The sequence below is a fragment of the Glycine soja genome, chromosome 7 (genome assembly GCF_004193775.1).
Source record: "Glycine soja cultivar W05 chromosome 7, ASM419377v2, whole genome shotgun sequence".
Lineage (NCBI taxonomy): Eukaryota > Viridiplantae > Streptophyta > Magnoliopsida > Fabales > Fabaceae > Glycine > Glycine soja.
Window position 1 is genome coordinate 27,358,297 of NC_041008.1, and position 23,794 is coordinate 27,382,090.

General features: G+C 35.9%; 2 protein-coding genes and 1 pseudogene across 2 annotated transcripts; 1 reads left to right on the plus strand and 2 right to left on the minus strand.

The window, feature by feature from the left end:
* The first annotated feature begins 3,960 nt into the window (after positions 1–3,960).
* On the plus strand, positions 3,961–4,494 carry LOC114420540 (uncharacterized mitochondrial protein AtMg00810-like). Its single transcript, XM_028386409.1, has one exon. It carries the CDS (start codon positions 3,961–3,963, stop codon positions 4,492–4,494), a length of 534 nt encoding a protein of 177 aa, XP_028242210.1.
* Positions 4,495–8,740: 4,246 nt separating this feature from the next.
* Positions 8,741–14,198, minus strand: LOC114420541 (annotated as a pseudogene).
* A 2,336-nt stretch (positions 14,199–16,534) lies between these two features.
* On the minus strand, positions 16,535–20,336 carry LOC114419233 (uncharacterized protein At1g66480-like). The gene is made up of 2 exons (XM_028384871.1): positions 19,586–20,336; positions 16,535–16,926 (listed from the first exon to the last, which is right to left on the minus strand). The coding sequence occupies exons 1-2, from the start codon at positions 20,144–20,146 to the stop codon at positions 16,867–16,869; spliced, it is 621 nt and encodes a 206-aa protein (XP_028240672.1). The 5' UTR covers positions 20,147–20,336; the 3' UTR covers positions 16,535–16,866.
* Between the last annotated feature and the right edge of the window lie 3,458 nt (positions 20,337–23,794).

Genomic DNA, 23,794 nt, shown 5'->3' on the forward strand with positions numbered 1-23,794 from the left:
CCAATATCTTTTCAAAAATTGATCTTAAAAGTGGGTATCACCAAATCAGGATGAAAAAGGGTGATGAGTGGAAAACCGCTTTCAAGACCAAGTTTGGTTTGTATGAATGGCTAGTGATGCCTTTTGGGCTCACTAATGCACCAAGCACCTTTATGAGGCTTATGCATCATGTCTTAAGGGATTTCATAGGTAGATTTGTAGTTGTTTATTTTGATGATATTTTAGTGTACAGTAGGAGCCTAGATGATCACTTAGGACATCTCAGGCAAGTTCTTTCAGTCCTTAGGAAAAACACCCTCTATGCAAATATAGAGAAGTGTACTTTTTGTGTAGATAATATAGTTTTCTTAGGGTTTGTAGTTGGTAGAAATGGGGTCCAAGTGGACCCTGAGAAAATCAAGGCCATCCAAGAATGGCCCACCCCAAAAAGTGTGGGAGATATTAGGAGCTTCCATGGGTTGGCAAGCTTCTATAGAAGGTTCGTTCCTAATTTCTCTACAATTGCATCACCTCTCAATGAGCTAGTGAAGAAGAATGTGGCATTTACCTGGGGTGAAAAGCAAGAGCAAGCCTTTGCTTTGCTCAAAGAAAAGCTTACTAAGGCACCTGTTCTAGCTCTTCCTGACTTTTCTAAAACTTTTGAGCTAGAATGTGATGCCTCTGGAGTGGGAGTTGGAGCTGTTTTGTTGCAAGGTGGGCACCCTATTGCTTATTTTAGTGAAAAACTTCATGGTGCGACCCTTAACTACCCCACCTATGATAAAGAGCTTTATGCCTTAATAAGAGCACTCCGAACTTGGGAACATTACCTTGTTTCCAAGGAATTTGTCATTCATAGTGATCATCAATCACTTAAGTTCATTAGAGGGCAAAGCAAGTTAAACAAAAGGCATGCAAAATGGGTAGAGTACCTAGAGCAATTTCCATATGTTATCAAATACAAAAAGGGAAAAACAAATGTGGTAGTTGATGCCCTCTCTAGGAGACACACATTGTTTTGCTCACTAGGAGCTCAAATTTTAGGATTTGATAACATTAGGGATTTGTATGCTTTAGATGAACATTTCTCTCCCATTTACAAGAGTTGTGGGAAAAAGGCCCAAGATGGATACTATTTGGCTGAGGGGTATTTGTTCAAAGAGGGAAAGCTTTGCATACCCCAAGGAACCATCAAGAAATTACTTGTGAAGGAGAGCCATGAGGGTGGGCTCATGGTCCACTTTGGGATAGACAAGACCCTTGTCTTACTCAAAGAAAAGTTCTCTTGGCCCCATATGAAGAAAGATGTCCATAAGCATTGCACTAGGTGTGTGGCTTGTTTACAAGCCAAGTCTAGGGTGATGCCTCATGGGCTATACACACCCTTACCCATTCCATCTGCACCTTGGGTAGACATTAGTATGGACTTTGTCCTTGGGCTCCCTAGAACCCAAAGAGGTGTAGACTCTATCTTTGTAGTGGTGGATAGGTTTAGCAAGATGGCACACTTTATACCATGCCACAAGGTGGATGATGCTTCCCATATCTCAAAACTCTTTTTTAGGGAAGTTGTGAGACTCCATGGTTTGCCTAGGACCATTGTGTCAGATAAAGATGCTAAGTTCCTTAGCCACTTCTAGAAAACATTATGGGCTAAGCTAGGAACTAAGCTTCTTTTCTCTACCACTTGTCGTCCACAAACTGATGGGCAAACAGAGGTAGTGAATAGGTCTTTATCCACTCTTTTAATGGCTCTTCTAAAAGGCAACCATAAGTCTTGGGATGAGTATCTTCCTCATGTAGAATTTGCCTACAATAGGGGGGTTCATAGAACCACCAAGCAATCCCCTTTTGAGGTTGTCTATGGGTTCAATCCCTTAACACCCTTAGACCTCATCCCCCTCCCACATGACACTTCTTTTATACATAAAGAAGGGGAATCTAGGTCAGAGTTTGTAAAGAAGTTGCATGAGAGGGTTAAGACCCAAATAGAGAACCAAACAAAGGTGTATTCAACTAAGGGCAATAGAGGAAGAAAGGAGCTAGTTCTTAATGAGGGGGACTGGGTTTGGCTCCATCTTAGGAAGGAAAGATTCCCTACTAAAAGGAAATCCAAGCTTAGCCCAAGAGGGGATGGACCTTTTCAGGTCTTGGAGAGGATCAATAATAATGCCTATAGGTTGGACCTCCCAAGAGAGTATGGAGTCAGCACCACTTTTAATATTTCTGATTTAATTCCTTTTGCAGGTGGAGCTGATATAGAGGAGGAGGAACCAACAGATTTGAGGTCAAATCCTCTTCAAGGGGGAGGGGATGATGCAATCCTCCCTAGGAAAGGACCAGTTACCAGAGCCATGAGCAAGAGGCTCCAAGAGGATTGGGCTAGGGTTGATAAAGAAGGCCTTAGGGTTCTCATGAACCTTAGGATAGATTTTTGAGCCCATGGGCCAAGGTTGGGTCCACTCTTCTTTGTAAATAGTAGAATAGGTTGTTTTCTTATTTTGGGCCTTGTATTTTGGCCATTCTAGTAGTATAGGGTTTTAGCCTTGTATTTCAGGGCATTTTGAGTAGTCTTTGTAGTAGGATTTTTTTTTTTGTATTTTCATGTTTTTTTGTCATGGGGGTGAGCTTAGCTATTATAGGGGTGTGTAGCTAAGCTCTAGCTTCTCAAGAAAGCTTCTCAAGGAGGTGAGCTTAGTTTTTAGATGGGTGTGTGTAGCTAAGCTCTAGCTTCTCAAGGAAGCTTCTCAAGGAGGTGAGCTTAGTTTTTAGATGGGTGTGTGTAGCTAAGCTCTAGCTTCTCAAGGAAGCTTCTCAAGGAGGTGAGCTTAGTTTTTAGATGGGTGTGTGTAGCTAAACTCTAGCTTCTCAAGGAAGTTTTCTCAAAGAAACTTCTCAAGGAAGTTTTCTTAAGAAAGCTTCTCAAGGAAGTTTTCTTAAGAAAGCTTCTCAAGGAAGCTACCTAGTCTATAAATAGAAGCATGTGTAACACTTGTTGTAACTTTGATGAATGAAAGTCTTATGAGATACACTTCAAAGTTCCACTTCTTTCCTTCTTTTATTCCTTCAATTTCGTGCTCCCCCCTTCTCTCTTTCTTTTCCTCCATTAAAGCATCCTCTTCAAGCTTCTTATCCAAGGCAATTCTTGGTGGTGAAGCTCCTTCTTCCTTGGCTTATTCCCTAGTGGATGGTGCCTTCCCTGTCCTCTTCTCCTTTGCCTTCCGCTGCATCTCCATGGTGAAAAATCACCATTGAAGGACCTCATTGAAGCTCAAAGATCCAGCCTCCATAGAAGCTCCACAAGCAAGCTTCCATCACAAACTGAATCCAAAGTACACAAATGTTGGATTTTTTGCCTGTGAACCTCAAAAGTTTGAGGAAGCATCGAAAGAAGAAGTTTGGAGAAAATCCATGGACGAGGAAATCAAAATGATAGAGAAAAATCATACATGGGAGCTCATGCAAAAACCAGAAGACAAGGAGATCATTGGCCTGAAATGGGTTTACAAAATTAAATATAATGAGGATGGAACAATCCAGAAACACAAAGCACGACTTGCCGCTAAAGGCTATTCACAACTGCTAGGAGTTGATTTCAACGAGACATTTGCTCCTGTTGTGCGCATGGAAACAATCAGAACTGTACTAGCCTTAGCTGCACAGTTGAAGCTACAAGTCTACGAACTAGATGTAAAATAAGCTTTCTTGAATGGAGAGATTGAAGAAGAAGTCTACGTGGAGCAACCACAAGGATACAAATTTCAAGGAGAAGACAAAGTATATCACTTGAAAAAGGCGCTTTATGGTCTCAAACAAGCTCCCTGAGCATGGAACAGCAAAATAGACAAATACCTCGTCAAGCATAGATTCCTCAAAAGTCCAAGTGAGCCGTCACTATATGTGAAGATGCAAGGTAATCATTTCTTGATTTTGTGCCTATACGTAGATGATTTAATCTACACCGGCAACAACTCACAAATGATGGAAGAATTCAAAAAGGCTATGATGAAAGGGTATGAAATGATCGATCTTGGACTCATGAAATATTTTCTCGGCATCCAAGTCAAGCAAAGACCTGGACAAATATTTATCTCGCAAGAAAAATATGCGGATGACTTACTAAAGAAGTTCAACATGCAAGATTGCAAACCACTTGCCACACCTATGGCGATGAACAAGAAGCTTTCAAAAGATGATGGGCAAAACAAAGTTGATGCAACAGTTTATAGAAGCCTAGTTGGTTCGCTAATCTACTTAACCAACTCAAGGCCAGACATCGTACATACAGTTATCATCGTGTCTAGATTCATGAGTAACCCAAGCAAAGCACACTTTGCAGCTGCCAAGAGAATCCTAAGATATGTCAAAGGCACAAAGGATTTTGGCATTTTGTACGGGGCAGATAGAGACTTTAACTTGACAGGTTATACAGATAGCGACTGGACAGGAAGCACAGATGATAGAAAAAGCACAAGTGGATATGTGTTTCTTCTAGGCAACAAAGCAATATCATAGGCATCAAAGAAGCAAACGAAAATTGCTCTATCATCAGCAGAAGCAGAATACATGGCTGCAACAAGCACTGCATGTGAAGCGACATGGCTCAGAAAAATTCTGCAAGACGTACAACAAGACTCTAAGACTCCAACAATTATTCATTGAGATAATATGTTAGCTATTGCAATGACTAAGAATCAAGTATTCCACAGCCATACAAAGCACATTGAGATTAGATACCACTTCATTAGAGAGCTCATGGAACGTGGAGAAATCAAAATGGAGTTCTACAAGACTGAAGAACAATTAGCAGACATCTTCACTAAGCCTATTGCAACAGAGAAGTTCATCAAATTCAGAGACATGCTTGGAGTTCAAGACTTTTCTAGATTAAGGGGGAGTGTTGAAGATTAATCTAGAAAAGTGTAGATGTATAATTGGTGGTCCATTACCTAGAGAGTTTTATACCTATGGAGATGTTGTAGTGTGTAGAAACTTCTTGATGGATGTAGAAAAATATCTTATTATCTAAAGTCATAGAAGCACCTAGAACATTATAGAGATGGATGGTAGATGAAAGATGAGTCTAGAAGACTCTAGGATTAAGTAGTATAGAAGGGTGTAGAAATCACCTATGTAACCTATATAAAGGCATAAGTTGTAGCAAGCCATGTAATGTAAGTCAAGAAGCTAATAAGCACAATTCAAGTTAAGGTGTCAATTTTCTGAAAACTCATCCTCTTCCTACTCCCATCATTTCTATCATACATTTCTACCATATCCTTCCAAAAGAAAAGGCATAACCATGTTCCATATCCTAACATGTTCTGTGCTTTTTTCCAAATTTTTCAAAGAGAGCACATTTGAATTATGTTGAACCTGAAGGACCAGACCAGTAATTTTCCAAGAATGTATATTTTAGATATACAAAACAATGATTGTATTTCTGAATAAATCTGGTTTTAATGACCAGATTTGTTGTACAGGACTATAGACACTCAGCACACAAGAGTTTCCCTTCAAGAAATATTCTCCTATTTCTTATTTCTCCTGACATATACTTTCAAAGGCTTATTACCCTCCATCTATACTTTGTTGAAGCCGTGCTTTTTTTTAGCTTTCCCCTTAAAAGTGCTTTGATATATTAATATCAACAAAAAGATTAATTACATTGATTTGAAGCATGGTTTGATTTCTAAGATTAATTACATCCTATTCCTCATTCATTGCTTTGGCTGTTTGTAGTGTAACAATTCTATGTAGTTTTCTCCTTCTTTTTCATCCTTAGGAGTCCGGATTTATAATTAGTGTTTGTAAAGGTAATTGCCACTTGTCTTTTTAATTTATTTCCTTTTGTATTGTCTTTTTAATTTATTAAAAGTTTTGTCAAATTTTATTTACTAAAAGTATATATTACTTTAAGAAAGATAACGAGAGATAGAGGAATTATTATTATTATTATTGTATGTTATTATTTTGGGGATAATGGTTTGGTGGAATTTAATTATGTGTAGGTGGATGACAAGTACCAATATTCATGTCACAACAAAGATAGCCAAGTTCATGGATGGGAAGACGCTAAACTACAGGTTTAATATTAATTTACTTTATCTATCTAATATATAAGTATATATTATATAGCTTGATTTTATAACTTAGCTAATAGTGACACTAGCATACATATATATGCCTAGCATACGTATATATTATCTATCTAATATATCACTTTTATTTTCCCATAAGTCCATATCTGATTATTAGTAGTATTAATTTATTGATTTTTAATTGGTTTTGATTTGGTTTTTGGCATTGAACATGTGTAGCTCAATAGAATTATCTCACTAATTCCTCTTAATTTTGCCAGTTCAGCTGATTATATTCTGTTTTGTTTATTGATTCACAAATGCTAACCAGTGTCTTTAATAAGAATACTATTTAATTTTTTTAAAATAATTAAATGCATAAAAATATGCTTGCAGTGATTTTGAATTGCACTTCTATGTTATTTTTAATAATTTTTTTTGTTTAATTTCTTAACCACTGGTTAGCTGGACTAGACCATATATTTTACCAAATAATTAAATTTTGATATGGAAATCACTAAGACATTAAACTCTTCATTCAATTGAAATGGATATATCATTAGGGTCCAGTTAGTTAGATGAAAAGTATTGTAATGAGTATCTCTTTTTGTTGAGTGTAGACTCAGAACTTTGTGTGCAAGTTACTAGACCGGAGTCATGGAGCAGTTTGGACCACTACAGCTCCACCAAGTGGACCTTTGACTTTAATATCTACTGGACAAGACAATTACAAGGTAATATAATTCCAAGCACAAGGAACTTGATCCGTTAGATCGTTTACTACCGCTAAAAGCTCTTTGAGAAGTTAGAGCTCAGGTATTAATATTTTATGTTTTGTTTATTCAAATTTTTGTTTATTTAATTTGATAAATTAATATATGAATACTTTTGCATCTCATGACTAGAAACTAGATAAATCCTCTTAGTCTATGTTACTGATCATCTTTGGTGTTTCTCTCTTTTTTTTTATAATGCCTTTGGCTATTTTAATTTTGTCTTATGTAAATAATTTTGAAGATTCTTAAAACCTTAAAATTGTCATTGCTAACATGTATATTTTTGTTATAGGTAGATGCAAATTCAAAAGGTCGGAGTCACAGATTGTTCAGGGAAATTATCATATCAGACTCAATTCCAAATGATAAGGATGAAGAATGTTTATCACTCCCCACCATTCAATGGGAAACACTTGCTTCCAATCTTGAAGATTTTTCAAAAGTAGCTGTAAGATCATGTTAACCATCTTTTGTCTTACTTTTCCCCCTGGATTTGAAACCTTATTAACTTTACCTTTAAATGTTAACTGTAGGAAAAATTTGCAATCAGCAAGTCTACTGTGGAAGTTGCTGATAGCATGAAACTTCAAGATGATGCTATTCCTACTCTTGAAAAGCTTCGGAAGGTATGGACATCCTTTAGTTTAGTGTTTGATTGGTGTACATTCTAGGGAACACCCTCATCTTTGGTTGTGATATTTTGATGTAAGGGAATATTGCCTTTGATTTATGCAGAAGAAAAAAAGAGCAATAAAGCAAAAACAAAGGCAGGATATGCTGTTTAAAAAAGATTTTCAGAACTCTCATTATTCCAGAAATACACGCTCTTGTCGCCCAATTAACCGATGTAGAATGTAGCTTTTCTAGTAGTGAGTATTCAGTAATTAGTTTTACCATGTGATGTGACTGCAACTGACTGTTTGTGAAACAACAACAACAATGTGAGTTTGTAATTTTAGTACTAAATTGTTTATGTAAGTATGAGGGATAGAGGGTTCCATGCCTTGCAGCGATCTGGATGATAATGCTAAATTTAGAAGGTTTAGAGTCAGATTTATAGTTGTCCTCTTATATGTTATGTTTGAAGTTAAATTATGAGAGAAGACCTACTTGTCTAGTAGCTTAGATGCATAACTATTCATTTTTATCAATCTGAACTTTTCAAAAAAAAATGAAAGTTCAAGTTCTAATGTTCAATAAGAATTGCTTAAACAACTTATATGCAGCCACATGAATACCTAAGCAAGTATAAGTATTCACTATTATAGCACTACTCATAAATTATACTACGAACTTTATCCAAAAATATAGATAATAGGTCTTGACTTTATCTAATCCACTAAATTCCTACCAAGTACCAATTAACATGTGCATGCTTCTTTCCTAAGGTAAACAAGAGGCTAATGGCCAACATAGGTCAGCAAGTATTGATGACATTTGCAACCTTGCTTTTTCACGGGAAATATCACTTCTGTTTCACTCCTCTCATTTTGAATGAGATTGCCATATGCTATGGAAAAGTGCCAAAGTGCAACATTCTTTTTTGACAAAAAAAAAATGAAACAGTGACCTTATACTATAATCAGTTAAATGGTAAACACATTGTATATAATAAGTCATTTAATCAAAAGGAAATCTCAGGGTTTTTTTTTCTTTTCCTAGAAAATTAATGCATATATTGAGCATGCATTAAACATTTAAAAATTACTTATACCTCCACCGAACCAACATATTGTGATAAACCATTCGCTATAGCTGGATTTATAGTGTATTTTGCAATGTATCGTTTGATCGGGAAGTTGTCATTATCTGATTCACCAGCTGGAGCGGTCCTCATTGTACCTTCATCTTATTGGCAGTTTGCCAAGTTTTTCTTATCATCTAAGGAAGAAATAATGCAACTTATCAAAGCCTGAGGGTTCAAAAAGGGAAAAAAAACTAGATTTTCACCAGCATTGATTCATAGAAACATTGATTTCCCAGGCAGGAACAAGATTCAGATCTTAATGCCGAATTAACAATCATTTATCATGTGTTTATAAATATGCAAGCTACATTATCCATTTTTTAAAATGTCAGTGCATCAAGTGAGTCATGTGATTTTGAATCTACGGTGGAAAGGAATAAAAATAGGGAAGTAAAAACCCTAGAAAAAGGATAGAGGGAATACTTGTCAAGAGCGGGAGCCATGTTATTGGTGAGAGTGCTGACGATGATCAGATTGGCGGGGGCTGGGCCTAAAAATGATGTCAAAGCGGTGCCGGTGTGCATCATTTCGACTATGCAGCATGCGAGGCCGAAGGTCATGGGCCAGATGGAGCTGCAACGAGCCCAATTCATCAAATCGTCAACCTTCAACATCACGAACTTTGCTGCCTTCAACGCACCGACAGGAGAGGAAGCACCACTACTACAAAAATGTCTTTTTACGTCGTCTTATCTACATCGGTTATAAAAAACCGATGTAGATGGAATTTTTAAAAATAAAATAAATTTTTTTAAGCTAACGACAGCGGTTTTATAGAACCGCCTTCAATGTGAAGGTTACAAAGGCGGTTTTATAAAAACCGTCTTTGTTAGTCACCAAACTACTACGGTCTTTTCAAAAACCGCATTTAATTTGAAGTTATAAATTTTTTAATTATTTTTTATTTCAGTTTTCCCTCTTTATTAATAAAATATATTATACAAAACGTCTTCATTTATGCGAATTTGGATGGAAGATTCTGGAAACGTTCCCTTCACCCTCATCAGATCGATAACAGAGGAAGAGGAAGAGTCTGAGTCGCTCGTCAGTCGCCGCAACGGGATGATGATTGTAGTCAAATGCAAAGCCACGTGGACCGCCCATGCCGGCGCATAGAACAAAGTCGTAGTACAAAAAAAGGTTTCCCACAGAACCGCGCCGGTAAAGTGCTGGAAGGGGAATCGAGCGGATGCGACTGCGGCGAGGGCAAGGTTGAGGTCTAGAGGGGAGGTGTGACATCCTGGAAATTTCTACCCGTAATTTTTTGTAAACGGTGCATTTTGAATGGCTATATATATATGAGTATTATTCAGAGTATGTATATGTATATATATTCCTGGTAGAAGTAGGTATTTTGGGGGAAAGATACGCGGGTTAGGCTAATTAAGGAAGAGAAGTCCATAACTGGATAGTTATAGGTTAATTCTCAATTAATTAGTCTAAAAATCATCGTTTTGTGTGCCACTTAAAATTTAACAAAACCAACCTCTGAACCACACTCGGGGTTTTATCCTGAGCGTTTTGATATATATATTGCCTACTTTCGAAAACTGGCCCCGATGGGCACAGAGAAACGCGAGGGACTGGAACCAGAGAAATGGCACGCAAACCGAGGCAAGATTTTAGCATTTCAAAAGGTCAGATTTTTCTCTTCATGTGGCTGAGCATGAGTCACATCAAGAGAAAAAGGTGGGCCCTTTTTGTTCCACTCAAAATGGGACAAGTGGCAAGTGCTTTTGAAAAAAATAAAATAATAGAAAAGAGAAAAGCTTTTTTTTTTAACCAAAAAGCAACACTCTCTCTCTCCTCACTCAACCCCAAAATTTCAGAAAGCTTTTTCCTCTCTCTCTCACGTTGCCATTCTCTTCTTCTTCCTCCACCATTGAAGCTCCAACAAAGCTCCAACCTTTGGTAGCCATTTCTGCTCCAAATCGCGAAAGGAAGGCATTTTCGGAGTCGTGAAGCGTATCTCTACGTGTGTGACTTCGAAATTTCAGGTTTGGGTAGACTTCCTTCTCACTTGATTTTCGTGGGTATTGGGTTCTGGGAGATGTGATGGGTAGTTTTGCTAGGTTTCTGCTTCATGATAGTTATTTGTGAAGAAATTTGTTGAAAGCATGTTGAACTTGCCATGTTGGTGTGAGTCAAGCTTACCCATTCTGTTTTAGGGTTTTTATGATGATGCTTGTGATGTTTATGTGCTGAAATTGCTGATGGAAAATTGCTAGGGATGAAGGGTAGAGTTAACCTAGGGTTAGAAAGTGAGAATGTAGTGTTATGAGTAGAAAAAGAGTGAGGCTTTGAGAGTTGGAAGGCTAAAACGGGATTCAGTGGTAAATGGAGGTGAAAGTGAGTAAATCCTAGTTTAAAATGTCATCTAGGACTTATGAGAAAGCTTGGGCTGTGCAAGAGAGAAAAACAAATGGCCAAAGTGAAGGCAAGAGTCATTTCTAGGGTAAAATTGGGTGTTGAGGAGTCAAATTTTGATTTGGTAGAGTTTTCGTCGTAAAACCAGTTTGAGCAAGTTTAGATTGATGATATAGACTTGTTTGAGGTGAGAGTTTCTCCAAATTTACCCCATTCTCATTTTCACTTCTCAAACCTTGAAAATCCACTAAATTGAGGGGTTTTAGATGCCTAGATTTTGAGTTGCTTTGGTCTGAAGCTTGTCCTTGGTTTAGACATGATTGATACATGATTTGGGACTTGTAGGATTCAATTTGGGCAAAATTGGATGAGGGAAAGTGTGATTTCGAAAATCTGCACTTTATGCAGAATTTTGCTGTCAAATAGGTGCAGCAGAATTTTGGCTTTGTGCAGAAAGTGTTGTGTATTTGCTGGTTGTGGAAAGAGTAGTATAGATTGGGTTTTGGACGTTTTCTAGCAGATCCCAACGGTCATAATGTATATTTATGTGCTAGAGACTTCCAGTAAAATTTTCGAGTCGATCCAACGGTTAACGAATTGGAACGAGGATAATATTACAGTGGTATTTGAGTGTGAAAAGTTGTGATGTTGGTTTGCGTTTTGGGCAGAGTTTTCTGCCTCTGCCCTGTTTTCTTGGTTGTGTTAGTTCATGATGCTTGGATGTTGAATTACTTGGATGTTGTGGAAGCTTGGGAGGATTGATGGGGACCCGGCGTTGAGAGGAACGAGGATAAGGGCTACGTGGGAGTACGTGAGCTCAGTTGAGGTGGGCAACAGGGGATGGTGGGTTTATACGTGATTTGTGAATGTGGAGAATTGTTTTGCACCATCGCCTGACCGCCACCTAGTACCACATGTGATGGGTACCCCATAATCCTACAAGCTTGAAATGAGGAAGTGTGGAAGGGTGAGACTTCCTTCTTTTATTGTTGACCACAGAGTGGTACCTGGAGATATGTCGCGGGAGTCAGGAGACCTTGGGGACGTCAGGTGGGGTGCTATTTCCCAAAACCAAGCTTGACCAATCCCGACCCAACCCGGGCATAGTCAATCAGTGAGAACCTGTGATGTACCTAAACAGGCGAGCTCCTGGCAGTCAACAGATAAAAGAACAAAGACCACAAAGCAAGGAGGCTTGTGTGGTAGCTGGCCAGCTGTGAGCTTTGAGTGTTACATGGGATATGGCCTCTGGTAATCGATTACCAAGGGTGGGTAATCGATTACAAGGCTTAAAAGTGAAGACAGGAAGCTAAGATGGCCTCTGGTAATCGATTACCAAGGGGTGTAATCGGTTACCAGGCTTAAAAACGAGATCAGGAAGCTAAGAGGGCTTCTGGTAATCGATTACCAAGGTGTGTAATCGATTACCAGGCTTAGAAATGAAGGCAGCATGTTTTGGAGGCCTCTGGTAATCGATTACCAGGCTGTGTAATCGATTACACAGAGGAACATGCCACTAGTAATTGATTACCAGTTATGTGTAATCGATTACACAGTGCATTTTTGCATGTTTCATGTCCTGAGGCTGTGTAATTCGAGTTTAGCCTCTGGTAATCGATTACCAAGGCTGTGTAATCGATTACTAGAGATGAAAAGCCTTGAGATACCCCTTTTACTTACATGTAGTGGTTATGAGACGCATTGTGTTGCTCCGTAGTTAGATATCACGTGAAAGAGTCTACCCCTTTCTTTTATTTCTTGTAGATCGTGATGGCGGCGCAACTAATCCATGACCGAGTGGAGATGGAGTGCCTAGAGGGAGCTTGGGAGACCCTCGAAGGCAATGTGAGGTGCCGATTTCGGGGCATGATTCAATTCACGGCTACTTCATTGGTGCATCCAGATGAACCCGCGCGCACGCTTCAGCGCACTGTGGAGTGGATACTACCCACGCCTACACCATACCGTCTAGTGGAGCCAGTCCAAGTGATCGAGGTGACGTCATCTGAGGAAGACCCTGAGGAAGACCCAGAGGAGCTACCTCCTGAGCCTGTTGTGGATGCTCTTGACTTTCTAGAGGGTGATGAGGACCCACTCCTTGAGGTGGATTCTCCCGAGGACGTCATGTCGGCATCTGAGGCAGACTCTACGGAGGAGAGCGGCCCTGGAGAGATGGCGATTAGTGGAGGCTCTTCATCATAGTAGACAGCTCATTGGACCAGTTTTATATACTTTTTGAGGGTGGGTGTATCTAGGACTGACTGTTAGGTTTACTCTTTTGTTTTGTATGGGTAGACCTATTGTATAGGAATTTGATGATTGTATACATGTGGCTGAAGCCACCACAGTGGACACCTTTGCTCTGGATGACACCATGTATTTTGCAAAACTCTTATATTTTGGACAACTTTAAATGATGAATGCACTTATGTTTAATCTTGTTATTTGGAAAGAATGTGTTAACAGACCTTATTTGAAAGAGATTTCACCGACCGTATTTTATTTTATTATTTTACACGTGACGACCTAAAATGATGGCTGGTATACTTTTATTTTTGAAGAAGCAACATATTTTAGACGTTATGAGTGAGCAGAAAGAAATGACTCCGAATAGAGTTGTGAACTGGCCATTCAGGACTCTATAGTGATAATTTTCCTTCTGAACTTAATTATTGTGAAAAGTGAAAGAAACGAATAAGAAAAAAAAAATTCCCACGGTTTTTGTTGTTTAAATTATTACTATTAAACCAGTCATTATTTTGGGGACGCCACATGAGGAATCGGCGGCGACGTCGCAGTCGCGGCTAGAGGACTCGACGATGCTGCTCTAACTGGGGCTCAAGTTCTTAACATTTTCCAAAGGGAGAGGGAAGTTTTTCTTGGCCTTAGGGCCATGAAACTCTCGTGCAGCGGCGTCATAGGCACGCACTGCCGCCTCCGCAGTGTCGAAGGTTCCGAGCCAGACGCGGCTCTTCTTGCTGGGATCTCTGATCTCTGAGGCGTATCTCCCCCATGGCCTCTTTCTCACTCCACGAAAATGCACCTCCGGTGATATTGATGATACATGCAGGAGCCATCAGCCATGCTCATGTGGGATCTGCATCTGTGTTGGTTGGTGATATTGATGATGCATTGGACTCTGAAAAAAGGTAACGTTCTTCACATTATTATCTGATTCAAGTATTATTTGTCATTCTGGCCTTGTTCTTATCGTAATATTGCTGCTACCATTGTATCTGCAAGTTGCATAGCAAGCAATATTCTTTGATATCAAGAATTATCTGTATTTTGCAATTTGCAATGATATTTGGTTTTACATTGTGTCTATCTGGCTAAAATAGTAATGGTTGGATTATTTTTCTTTGTCATGAATTGTTTCTGCAGGTACTTGAAAAGGGGTGTGAATGATCGGGGGAGGGTTGCTAATGATGTTGAGACAGAGCAGATTGTCCTTGATGAAGAATCAGGCTCTTGCAAGGGAAAGATGAGTTCAGTTGTGCAAATGCGTGGATCAATACCACTTTTCTGGTCACAAGAAGCATCAAGATTTAGCCCCAAGCCTGATATAATTTGTATGAGAGTAGTTGAGATTAATATTTATACTGTTCATTGTTAAATTCTATGTTGTTATAATACATCTAGCTCTCTTTTGATCCCCCCCCCCGTTTTGACTTCCAGTGCAGAGGTATGATCCAACATACCAAGCAACAAAATTGCATTTTGAAGACCTAGCTAAGAGATATGGCAATCCAATTATTGTTCTGAATTTGATTAAGTTAATTCCTCATATAAAAATAGTTAGTGCGTTAACAAATATGAATTTACATGTTTTTTTTATTCCTTTCCCATTTTTTCTTTGCATTAATGAATTGCTTCTTTTATAAAAAGATAATTTATAGTTGAGAAGCGGCCTCAAGAAATGATGTTGAGACGTGAATTTGCAAATGTTGTTGGGTATCTGAACCAAATTCTACCAGTGGAGAACCATCTTAGATTTATTCACTGGTATTTTCACAGTAACAGTCTCTTCATCTTTTGTTTTTTTGCATTTCAAATTTAAATCTGACTATTTCCTATTCTTCTCTGTCATTTTCAAAGCAAGTCTGCCAATGTTTTGGCAGTTTTAGGAGCTGTAGCAAGTGAAGTGCTTGATTTAACTGGTTTTTACTGCAGTGGTAAACCCAACATCATTAAGAGAGCCAACAAGAGCAATCAAACAAGTACAGGGAGGTATGTCCATCATTGAAATTGTTACTTAACATTAAAACAGTCTTTTTCTTGTTTCTTCATGTAAGTTTTAGTTGAATCATAACTCTTAACTTGAAAGAAAGCAAAGATATAAAAAATGCAGGGATCTGTGACCTTTTCCCCTTCATAACATTTGTTATGTGACCTTTTCCCCTTCATAACATTTGTTATGTTTAACGACATGTTCTTCTAGAGACAGACTCGCTGTTATATATGCTCTTTCCACAATTAGAGGATATAGAACTAGTAGTCTCCATTAAAATGATAAAATGATTGAATTAGAATTACACCAGTAGTCAACTATCTATGTTATCTCTCCTATTAGGGCCTTTAAGCCTGGGCTCCATTTTGGGGATAAGATGTAGTTTAAAACTGTAATTTGATTCTGGTTTTATATTTGTATTGCACAAGGATTTATAAAGTAAATTGTAATTTTACATTTAAGTCTATGTTGTTGATTAGATGTATGATTTAGATTTTATAATAACACATAATATTGTTACCATAACTTCAAACTTAAATGCATAAATAATTCAATGAGTATTTTATTTTGATGGTGGTAAGGTAACAACACTTGTGGCTATATCAGTAGAGTCTCTACTGGAAAAATGGAAAATGTTAGAGATTTAATATAAAATCATTGATGCCAGTGTTATTTCTGGGTGATTCTTATTTTTACTGAATATTATTGCAGTTCTATTTTATAATTGTAAAAGTGCAAGATGTTGCTTTAGAGAAAGGAAGTTCTATTTTTATTTTCAACTCATTATGTATTTTTATAGGGATACTTCAATGAGAGATCTGAGAGCTAGTTCTGTGGATCTTGTGAGGATTGGGAACAGTAATGAAATGCTAAATTCTGTGGTTAATCAAGACAAAGAGACTGACATGAATTTAAATATAGCTCCATCATTAAGCAAGAAAAGGGTTTTTTGATTGGACAAAATTTAAATATAGTTCTTAACATGTTGTTTGTCATGTTATGTTATTAGAATTGAAATTTATCTCAAAGTTTGTACTAAAAAAATATGTAGATTAAATTAAACTCCAATAGGAGAAAACTGCATCTCGCAATTCACACTTAGTTGAAGATACTAATAGTGATTCACTCATTATAAATAACATATCAAACTGTTGAAGTGTCGAGGATGTTATAAAGTACCTCTCAAGTGAGGGTGGTTGTCGCTGTTGATGGAGATAAAAACCAAATTAATTAGTAAGAATTAGCAGTCTGATTTTATGGTTTTGCCATTATCTTTTAAGCTAATTATTCTAGCTTCCATGTTCAAATTAACCTTTTAGATTAAGGTAAACGATTAAGCACCATTGGATGCATATACAGCCATTAATGATGTCTCTTCTCTACATATAATAATTTGTGGGATAATGTTATTGAAACATACGTACGTTCAGTAATTCATAGCTACAAAGGTACCTGAACTACATTTTACTGTCTAGTGAAACTAATATAATTGCAAACACCCATATAGTTATAGAAACCGTTTGTGACTTCAAAACATATATATAGCATGAAAATGTAAATAACATCACTCTTATATATTAAACTATGCACCAGGAAGATCATTCCTTTTGTGAGATAACTCTCCCTGGCTCGCAGCAACACTGAAGGGTGCACTGTGTTTCAAAGCTAATGTAAAATATGTTGTAATTACGAAGCCACAGCTATTGGACTCCCTCCTTCAATGATTGGCATAAAACTCACCCTTTTCTGCAAGAATTGTTAATCCAACAAAATCATCAATTTAATGGGTACGTACAAACTCTTCTAATCATGCTGATATGAAATGTTAGTTAGCTACAAATTAATGAAAGCATACAATTGTGTACTGAATAATTTTATTTTCGCAACCACTCCTCCATAAACAATAATAGTCACAGTATAAAAAAAATAAACAATAATAGTCACACCATGCAAGTTTGTTTTTAATAAACTATAAATTATACAATATCTGTTGAAGAATCTTTATCCTGTGCAGACCCAACAACTTGAAAAGGACATAGCACTTAACCCTTTGGATATCAATACATTGGTTATACATGAAATATTTGATGTTTAATTAAATTGCTTGGCCATTACACATTATCCATTCTATTTTTCTTGTCGCCAACTATATCAATATGAATATGGACGGAAAGGAATCTGTTCTTGTGCTTTAGAATTGTTCAGATGGTACGTTACTTGGTATGTCATTGCTCTTTGATTTATGATGTAAATTCATTTAAGTACTAAGCAGGTGAGGATTGATATCTATAAAACAGGGGATATATATAATATGATCTTATAAAGTTGCAAATTATATGTAGGTCGAAGACTCGAAGTTAGTTGACATGATTTACAATGTTTGAATAATCAATAAAAATACATGTTAATGAAAACATTATTTTAATAGGTAAAATGTTCAAAATTTGCGCGCGATAAATGATGTTCTGCATGGTAGATTCATTTTTCCTTACTATATAACGGTAAAATATCTTAGGAACTTTCATAAGAAAAAAGAATCCTGAAATGATTGCTATAGTGCTAAAATTTTATAAGAAACGCTCTTAAATTATATTAATGTAATTATATCTGTGGACCATTTTGTATGAATATTACAAATTAGTTGCGCAATTGGTGTTGTGAATAGTAAAATAAAATATATTCAATAGATAATTGATATTTTAATTATTACCATACAACTTGTATCCCTATAATAATCTTTTATATCTAATTAGTGCATTTGGGGTCAACTCATATTTATTTGATATTAATTAAAAGTAATAAGAAGTATTTAAAGTCGATTATAATTTTATATACATTTTTTTGTTACATGAGCTAAAGTATAATTTTATATACAGAAAGTTAAGAAATATTTAAAGTATATATATATATATATATATATAAGGAAATAAATATTAATTAATAAATGATTTTGTCCTTTTATGTTTATCTTTAAAATATATGCATGATTAACAAAATGTCTTGATAGTTTTGTCCGTTTTTATATTTTTCTATAAATCATTGAACAACCGAACAAGTAATCGATAATAATAAATATTTTATAAAATAACTAAAGCAACAAATTCCTTTTATAATAGTATAGATGATGATTGCACCCGCTACGTCAACTTACTGCAAAAGAAGAGTTGATTCTACTAAGCATTGACTCAAATATTATTAATCGAATAATAATGTAAGAAATATACTATGCGAACTCTTTTTTGTTAAATAAATGGAAAATTTGAAGTCTCTAGAACGTACTGTATGCTAAAACACATTACGTAAAGCTGGTATTAGGCATATGGATGATTAATTATAACACTAGAAAATTACTATCCAATAAAACGTATGAAGTACTTACAAAACTGTGAGGTTGGTTTGTTAGAAAGAGAAAAAAGTTACTTCGGTTCCATTTTTTTACAAATTTTAACTCTCATTAATCATTTATTCACATATTTCCTTATTTGAAATAATAAAATTTAATCTTTAAGAAAATACTGCTTCAACAAACAACAAACCACATTTACATCCTAATATTTTATTTTATCTATCGCTGCTATTTATAAAGAAATCTCTCTTAATTTTACTCCGCTTCTATTCTTAAAATCCCTCCACTTGTCGTCCTTGGTTTGATTTAAAGACAGAGTAAACGAAATAAATTGTAACAAAATGAACTGTACTTGACAGTATGCGAGAATTTAGTCAAATGTTAAACACAAAGAAACTCTTTTAAACGAAGATCAAACTAGCACAAAACAGGAACAACCATTAGTATTTACTATAGTAATATTTGAATAAATTTATCTACCATATTTGTAGAAGAAAAATAAAAGAATAAAATAACATAAATTTTTATATACGTTAAAACTAATTTATATATCTGAATTTTAAGAAAAATTAAATAAAATAACTTATATAATAGTACTCAAAATATACAACTTGATTTTATAGTTCAATTTTTTAAAATATTGTTAGAATAAAAGATTTTAACATTATTAATTAATTAAATAGAAATCATAATAAATATTATTTTTAAAGCAATTATAATAAAAGTTAAATTTGTAATTATCTGAAGATCAGAAATTATTAATTAATTTGGGACCACTTTGTGTTCCTGGTCTGAACCAATATCAAAGTAACACACGACACATCTAAGTTATTGAATTTACAAACAAAAAAAATTTAACAATACCGGATTAATAATCATATAGAAATTAATTAATAGAAATCATCATAATTGTGAACCACTTAATAATTTTTCACAAAATGATGCTGTAAAAATGCAAACTATTTATTCTTGATTTTAACCTAGAAGAAAAAAATAATTTTATTTTATTTTCTTTTGTTAATGTAAAATTTCATTATGTCTAGTTTGTAGGAAGCATACCTCACGTGCCTTAGTACTTTCCCCAGCTCTGGCTCTAACACCCTTCCAATGTTTCACCTCCCCATTTCCATTCCCACCATTCACCATGCAAAGTCCCATAATCTTCTCCGCAGCCTCAGCCTCTGTCTCGCACCCTCTCATCAGCCTCTCCACCTCGGCCTTCGGCAGCCTCATCTTAAGCCTCAGTCCCCCATTCTCTGCCGGCTCACTCGACAGCGGCTTCATGATCGTAAGATCCGAAGCAGACCGCCGAGCCAGAACTAGACTCTCGAGCCTGTCCTTGGCGCTCATGTTGATCCCCGAGCGAACCCTCCTCGGCGCCACCGTCGCCTCCTTCGGAAGCTCCACAAGGAAGTAAAACCTCTTCGGCATCAACTCCTTGTGGGCCTCCAAAGGCTTCGCTCTTATACCATAATGCTTCACAGCCTCGGACTCCAATAAAACAAGACCAGGGTGGTTTTTTAGCACATCACAAACTTTTATTGGGGTTTTAAGCTTGAAGGTTTCCCCATCAATCTTCATCACCTTTGTGGTTTTCTTTCCCCCCAAGGCATTCCCCATTGGAGTATTAATTACAACAAACAATATTTGGTGCAATTAATTCAACAATAGTTGTTGTTGCTGTTTTTGATGGGTTAGGGATAATAATGCTACAAAACCAAACTAAGGTGTAATGTAACGTTCACATGGGGGAGATGGTGGTTGTGTTGGAGTTGGACTTGTGGTGTGTGGGTGGTTGTGGATTTATTATGTGTGGTTTGGTCAATAAAATAAGGCAGGGTTTGAAAAACTTTTTATCAAGGGATTTTTGACATTAAAAAAAAAAAAAAAAAGAAGAGGGAGTTACACTAAACTAAGTTGAAGGTTTCGCTTTCGGAAGGGGAAAAATAGTAGACCTAATTGGCTGGTTGTTTAATTGCTACAGTGTTGCTACTTGTTGTGTCATAGGCCTTGTTGTCTCCGTTCGGGTTTCAACAACTACCGTGTTTTGAATTAATCCTCAACGCGCCAGGCCCAGTTTCTGGATTTTTATATGCAAGAGTTCAGTTTTGTTTTCTTACCTCTTCGACGATGCGACAAACGGCAATCACGGAGGGAATAGAGAAATTTTCTTACACTGAGATGAAATGGAAATGAGATATAATGATACTATATTTCACTCTTTAGATTAACTGGGGGTTGAATCTAATCATCTGCATATGAATCGAGTCCTAAATATATAATTGTGTTAAATATTTAGTATGAGAGTTTTATTATCTACATCGATTCTAATTTCTATTGAATTTAAACAAGATTGTTTCTTATGATTGATATCTCATGATGGAGAGGTGCAATCAGTCCATCTAATGATTTTTTACATGAGATTGAAGGTCTTATGACAAGGTCCAACATTAAGAAGATGAAACAAACATTACAAGGTTTGATTCTAAATATCAAAAAGAAATAAGACCAATGTGAATTAAGGATTGCACCTAATTGGATCGGTTTCCTACAAATTGATGAAGATGGTTTGAGGTCAACTTCAAAAATAGGATTTATTTTCATTTTTAATTATATTTTTTTTGGTCTATTTTCGACATGTAATGAGCTGCCACGACCTTTTATTGTTATTTTAAAGTCTTTTAATTATTAAATTAGTTATTGAGCCTTTGGTCTAAATCAGGATCATCAGTAGGTCTGTAAATAGACTCCTTAAACACTTTGTTGGGGGATTTTGAAGATTAATGAAAAATTTGAGAGTTTCTCTACTGAGAGAGCTTTTCCTTTGTTCTTGGGCTACTGATAGTGTTGGCTCTATTGGTAAGTCACGGTTAGGGTCAAGTTATTTTTCTTTTTATACTTACTTTCAAAACGATCCTAGGTGTTCTCTTATCATTTGGTATCAAAACTGGAATCATGTGTTATCAAATTCTTTGTGTTTTCTTTCTTCTTGTGTGTTTCCTCCTTTGTTTGTTTCCTTTTGTTTAACTCTATATTATTTATATTATTATTTCATCTTCCTTTATTTTATTTCTTTGAGTCTATCTTTCTTTTTTGAACTCTATCTAGTATTAATATCTTTTTGTCTTCTTTTATATATATATATATATATATATATATATATATATATATATATATATATATATATATATATATATATTATAAAAAATTCGTGCAAAAAAAATCCAATTTTCAAATTTGGAATCACTTCTAACACAATTCTTGTAGCAATTTTAACCATGAGTGGAGAAGAAGGAGTGGATCTCAAGTTGTTTCTTAAAGTTATTAATGAATAATTTTAAGCTTTAAACTTGAGATTGGATAGTTTGTAATCTCCATTCTAATCTAGAAGTCATAGACAATCAACTTCAGAAGAAGAAGAGAATGATGGGTATTCAAATGAAAGAAGTCATGGAAGTAGGTGAAGAGACGAACCAAGAAGAGATAATCATTTGGGGAGCATTAAGATGACAATCCCTACGTTTCAAGATAAAAATGATCTTGAATTGTATTTGGAGTGGGTGAGAGAGGTTGAACATGTGTTTGATTGCCATAATTATTCTAAGGAGGAAAAGGCTAAATTAGTTGTTCTTAAATTCATTGATTATGCTAGTATTTGGTGAGATCAACTTGTGACTAGTAGGTACAGGAATGGTGAAAGGCCTATTAGTATATGAGAAGAGATGAAGACTGTCATGAGAAGGAGATTTGTACCTAGCCACTATCATAGGGATTTGCACAAAAAATAGCAAACTCTAACTCAAGGTTCCACGAGTATGGAGGACTACTACAAGAAGATGGAAATAGCCATGATTAGAGTCAATGTTGAAGAAGATCGTGAGACAACTATGGTCAGATTCATTGGAGGTGTAAAGAAGGAGATAACTTATGTGGTAGAATTGCAACATTATGTGGAGATGGAGGACTTGTTGCACAAATCTATTCAAGTGGGGAGGTAATTGAAAGCTAAGAGTACTTCCAAATTTTGTTCCACTTTTTCATGGAAGTCAAATTGGCAAAACAAAAAATCTGTGAGAAAGTCAAAAGATGAAGCTAAGTCCAAAAAATTCATTTATTGTACCTAAAGGTAGAATGGAAATTAATTCATCTTCTAGACCTCATGTCAAATGTTTCAGGTGTCAAGGAGTTGGACATATTGCTTCTCAATGTCCAAATAAAAGAGTCGTGATATTGCTGGATAATGAAGACATAGAGAATGAGAGCTCAAGTGATGATGAAATGTCACCATTGGAGGATTACATTGATGTTGATGTTGCTAAACTTGTAAATGGAGATGTGTCTGTTACTAGATGTGCTCTTAACATGCAGCCTGAGGTGATGAGTAAGCATATTTTTCATACAAGATGTCACATAAAAGACAAGGTATGCAATTTGATCATTGATAGTAGAAGTTGTACTAATGTTGTTAGAACCTTGTTGGTTGAGAAATTGGGTTTGCCCAGATTAAAGCACTTTAATCCATATAGACTTGAATGGCTGAATGATTGTGGAGACGTAAGGGTGAAGTTCTTTGTGATGTGGTACCTATGTATGTTGGTATATACTTCTAGGGCATCCATGGCAATTTGATAAAAAGGTTATACATGATGGTTACAAAAATATATCTGCTCTTGTTTTGAACAATCACACCATTGTGTTAACATCTCTCTAGCCTGCTGAGGCCTGTGTCGATCAAATCAAAATTGTAAGAGAGTGTAAGTTGAGAGAAGAACAATTGAGCATTCAAGAAAAAAAGAGAAAAGAAAAGAAAAAATGAGAGTGAGAAAACGAAAGAAAAGAATAAAAAAGAAGACAAAGAAAAGAAAATTAAGAAAGTGAGTGCATTTGCAAAAGAAAAGAGAGGTTGAGAGTGTTTTGATGGCTAGAGAGCAGTTACTTGTACTCATGTACAAGGATGTTGAGCATGACCCTGACTACGACCTGCCAGAAGAACCAGCACTATAAGTTCTTAACTTAAGAACAAAGGAAAATCTCTCTCAATAGAAAAACTCTCAATTTTCATTAATCTTCAAAATCCCTCAACAAAGTGTTTAAAAAGTCTATTTATACTCTTACTAATAACCCTAATTTAGACACAAGGCCCAATATTAACTAATGTAATAATTAAAAAACTTTAAAATAACAATAAAAGGTTGTGGGAGTCCATTAAAGTCCGAAAATAAGTCCAAAATACAATTAAAAAAGAAAATAAATCATATTCTTCAAGTT

Coding starts and splice junctions, on each gene's coding strand:
- LOC114419233 (XM_028384871.1), bottom strand. CDS start 20,146: ATGGGGAATGCCTTGGGGGGAAAGAAAACCACAAAGGTGATGAAGATT. Junction 16,927..19,585: donor AAAGTACTAAGGCACGTGAG/GTATGCTTCCTA, acceptor CAATTCTTGCAG/AAAAGGGTGAGTTTTATGCC.
- LOC114420540 (XM_028386409.1), top strand. CDS start 3,961: ATGGAAGAATTCAAAAAGGCTATGATGAAAGGGTATGAAATGATCGAT.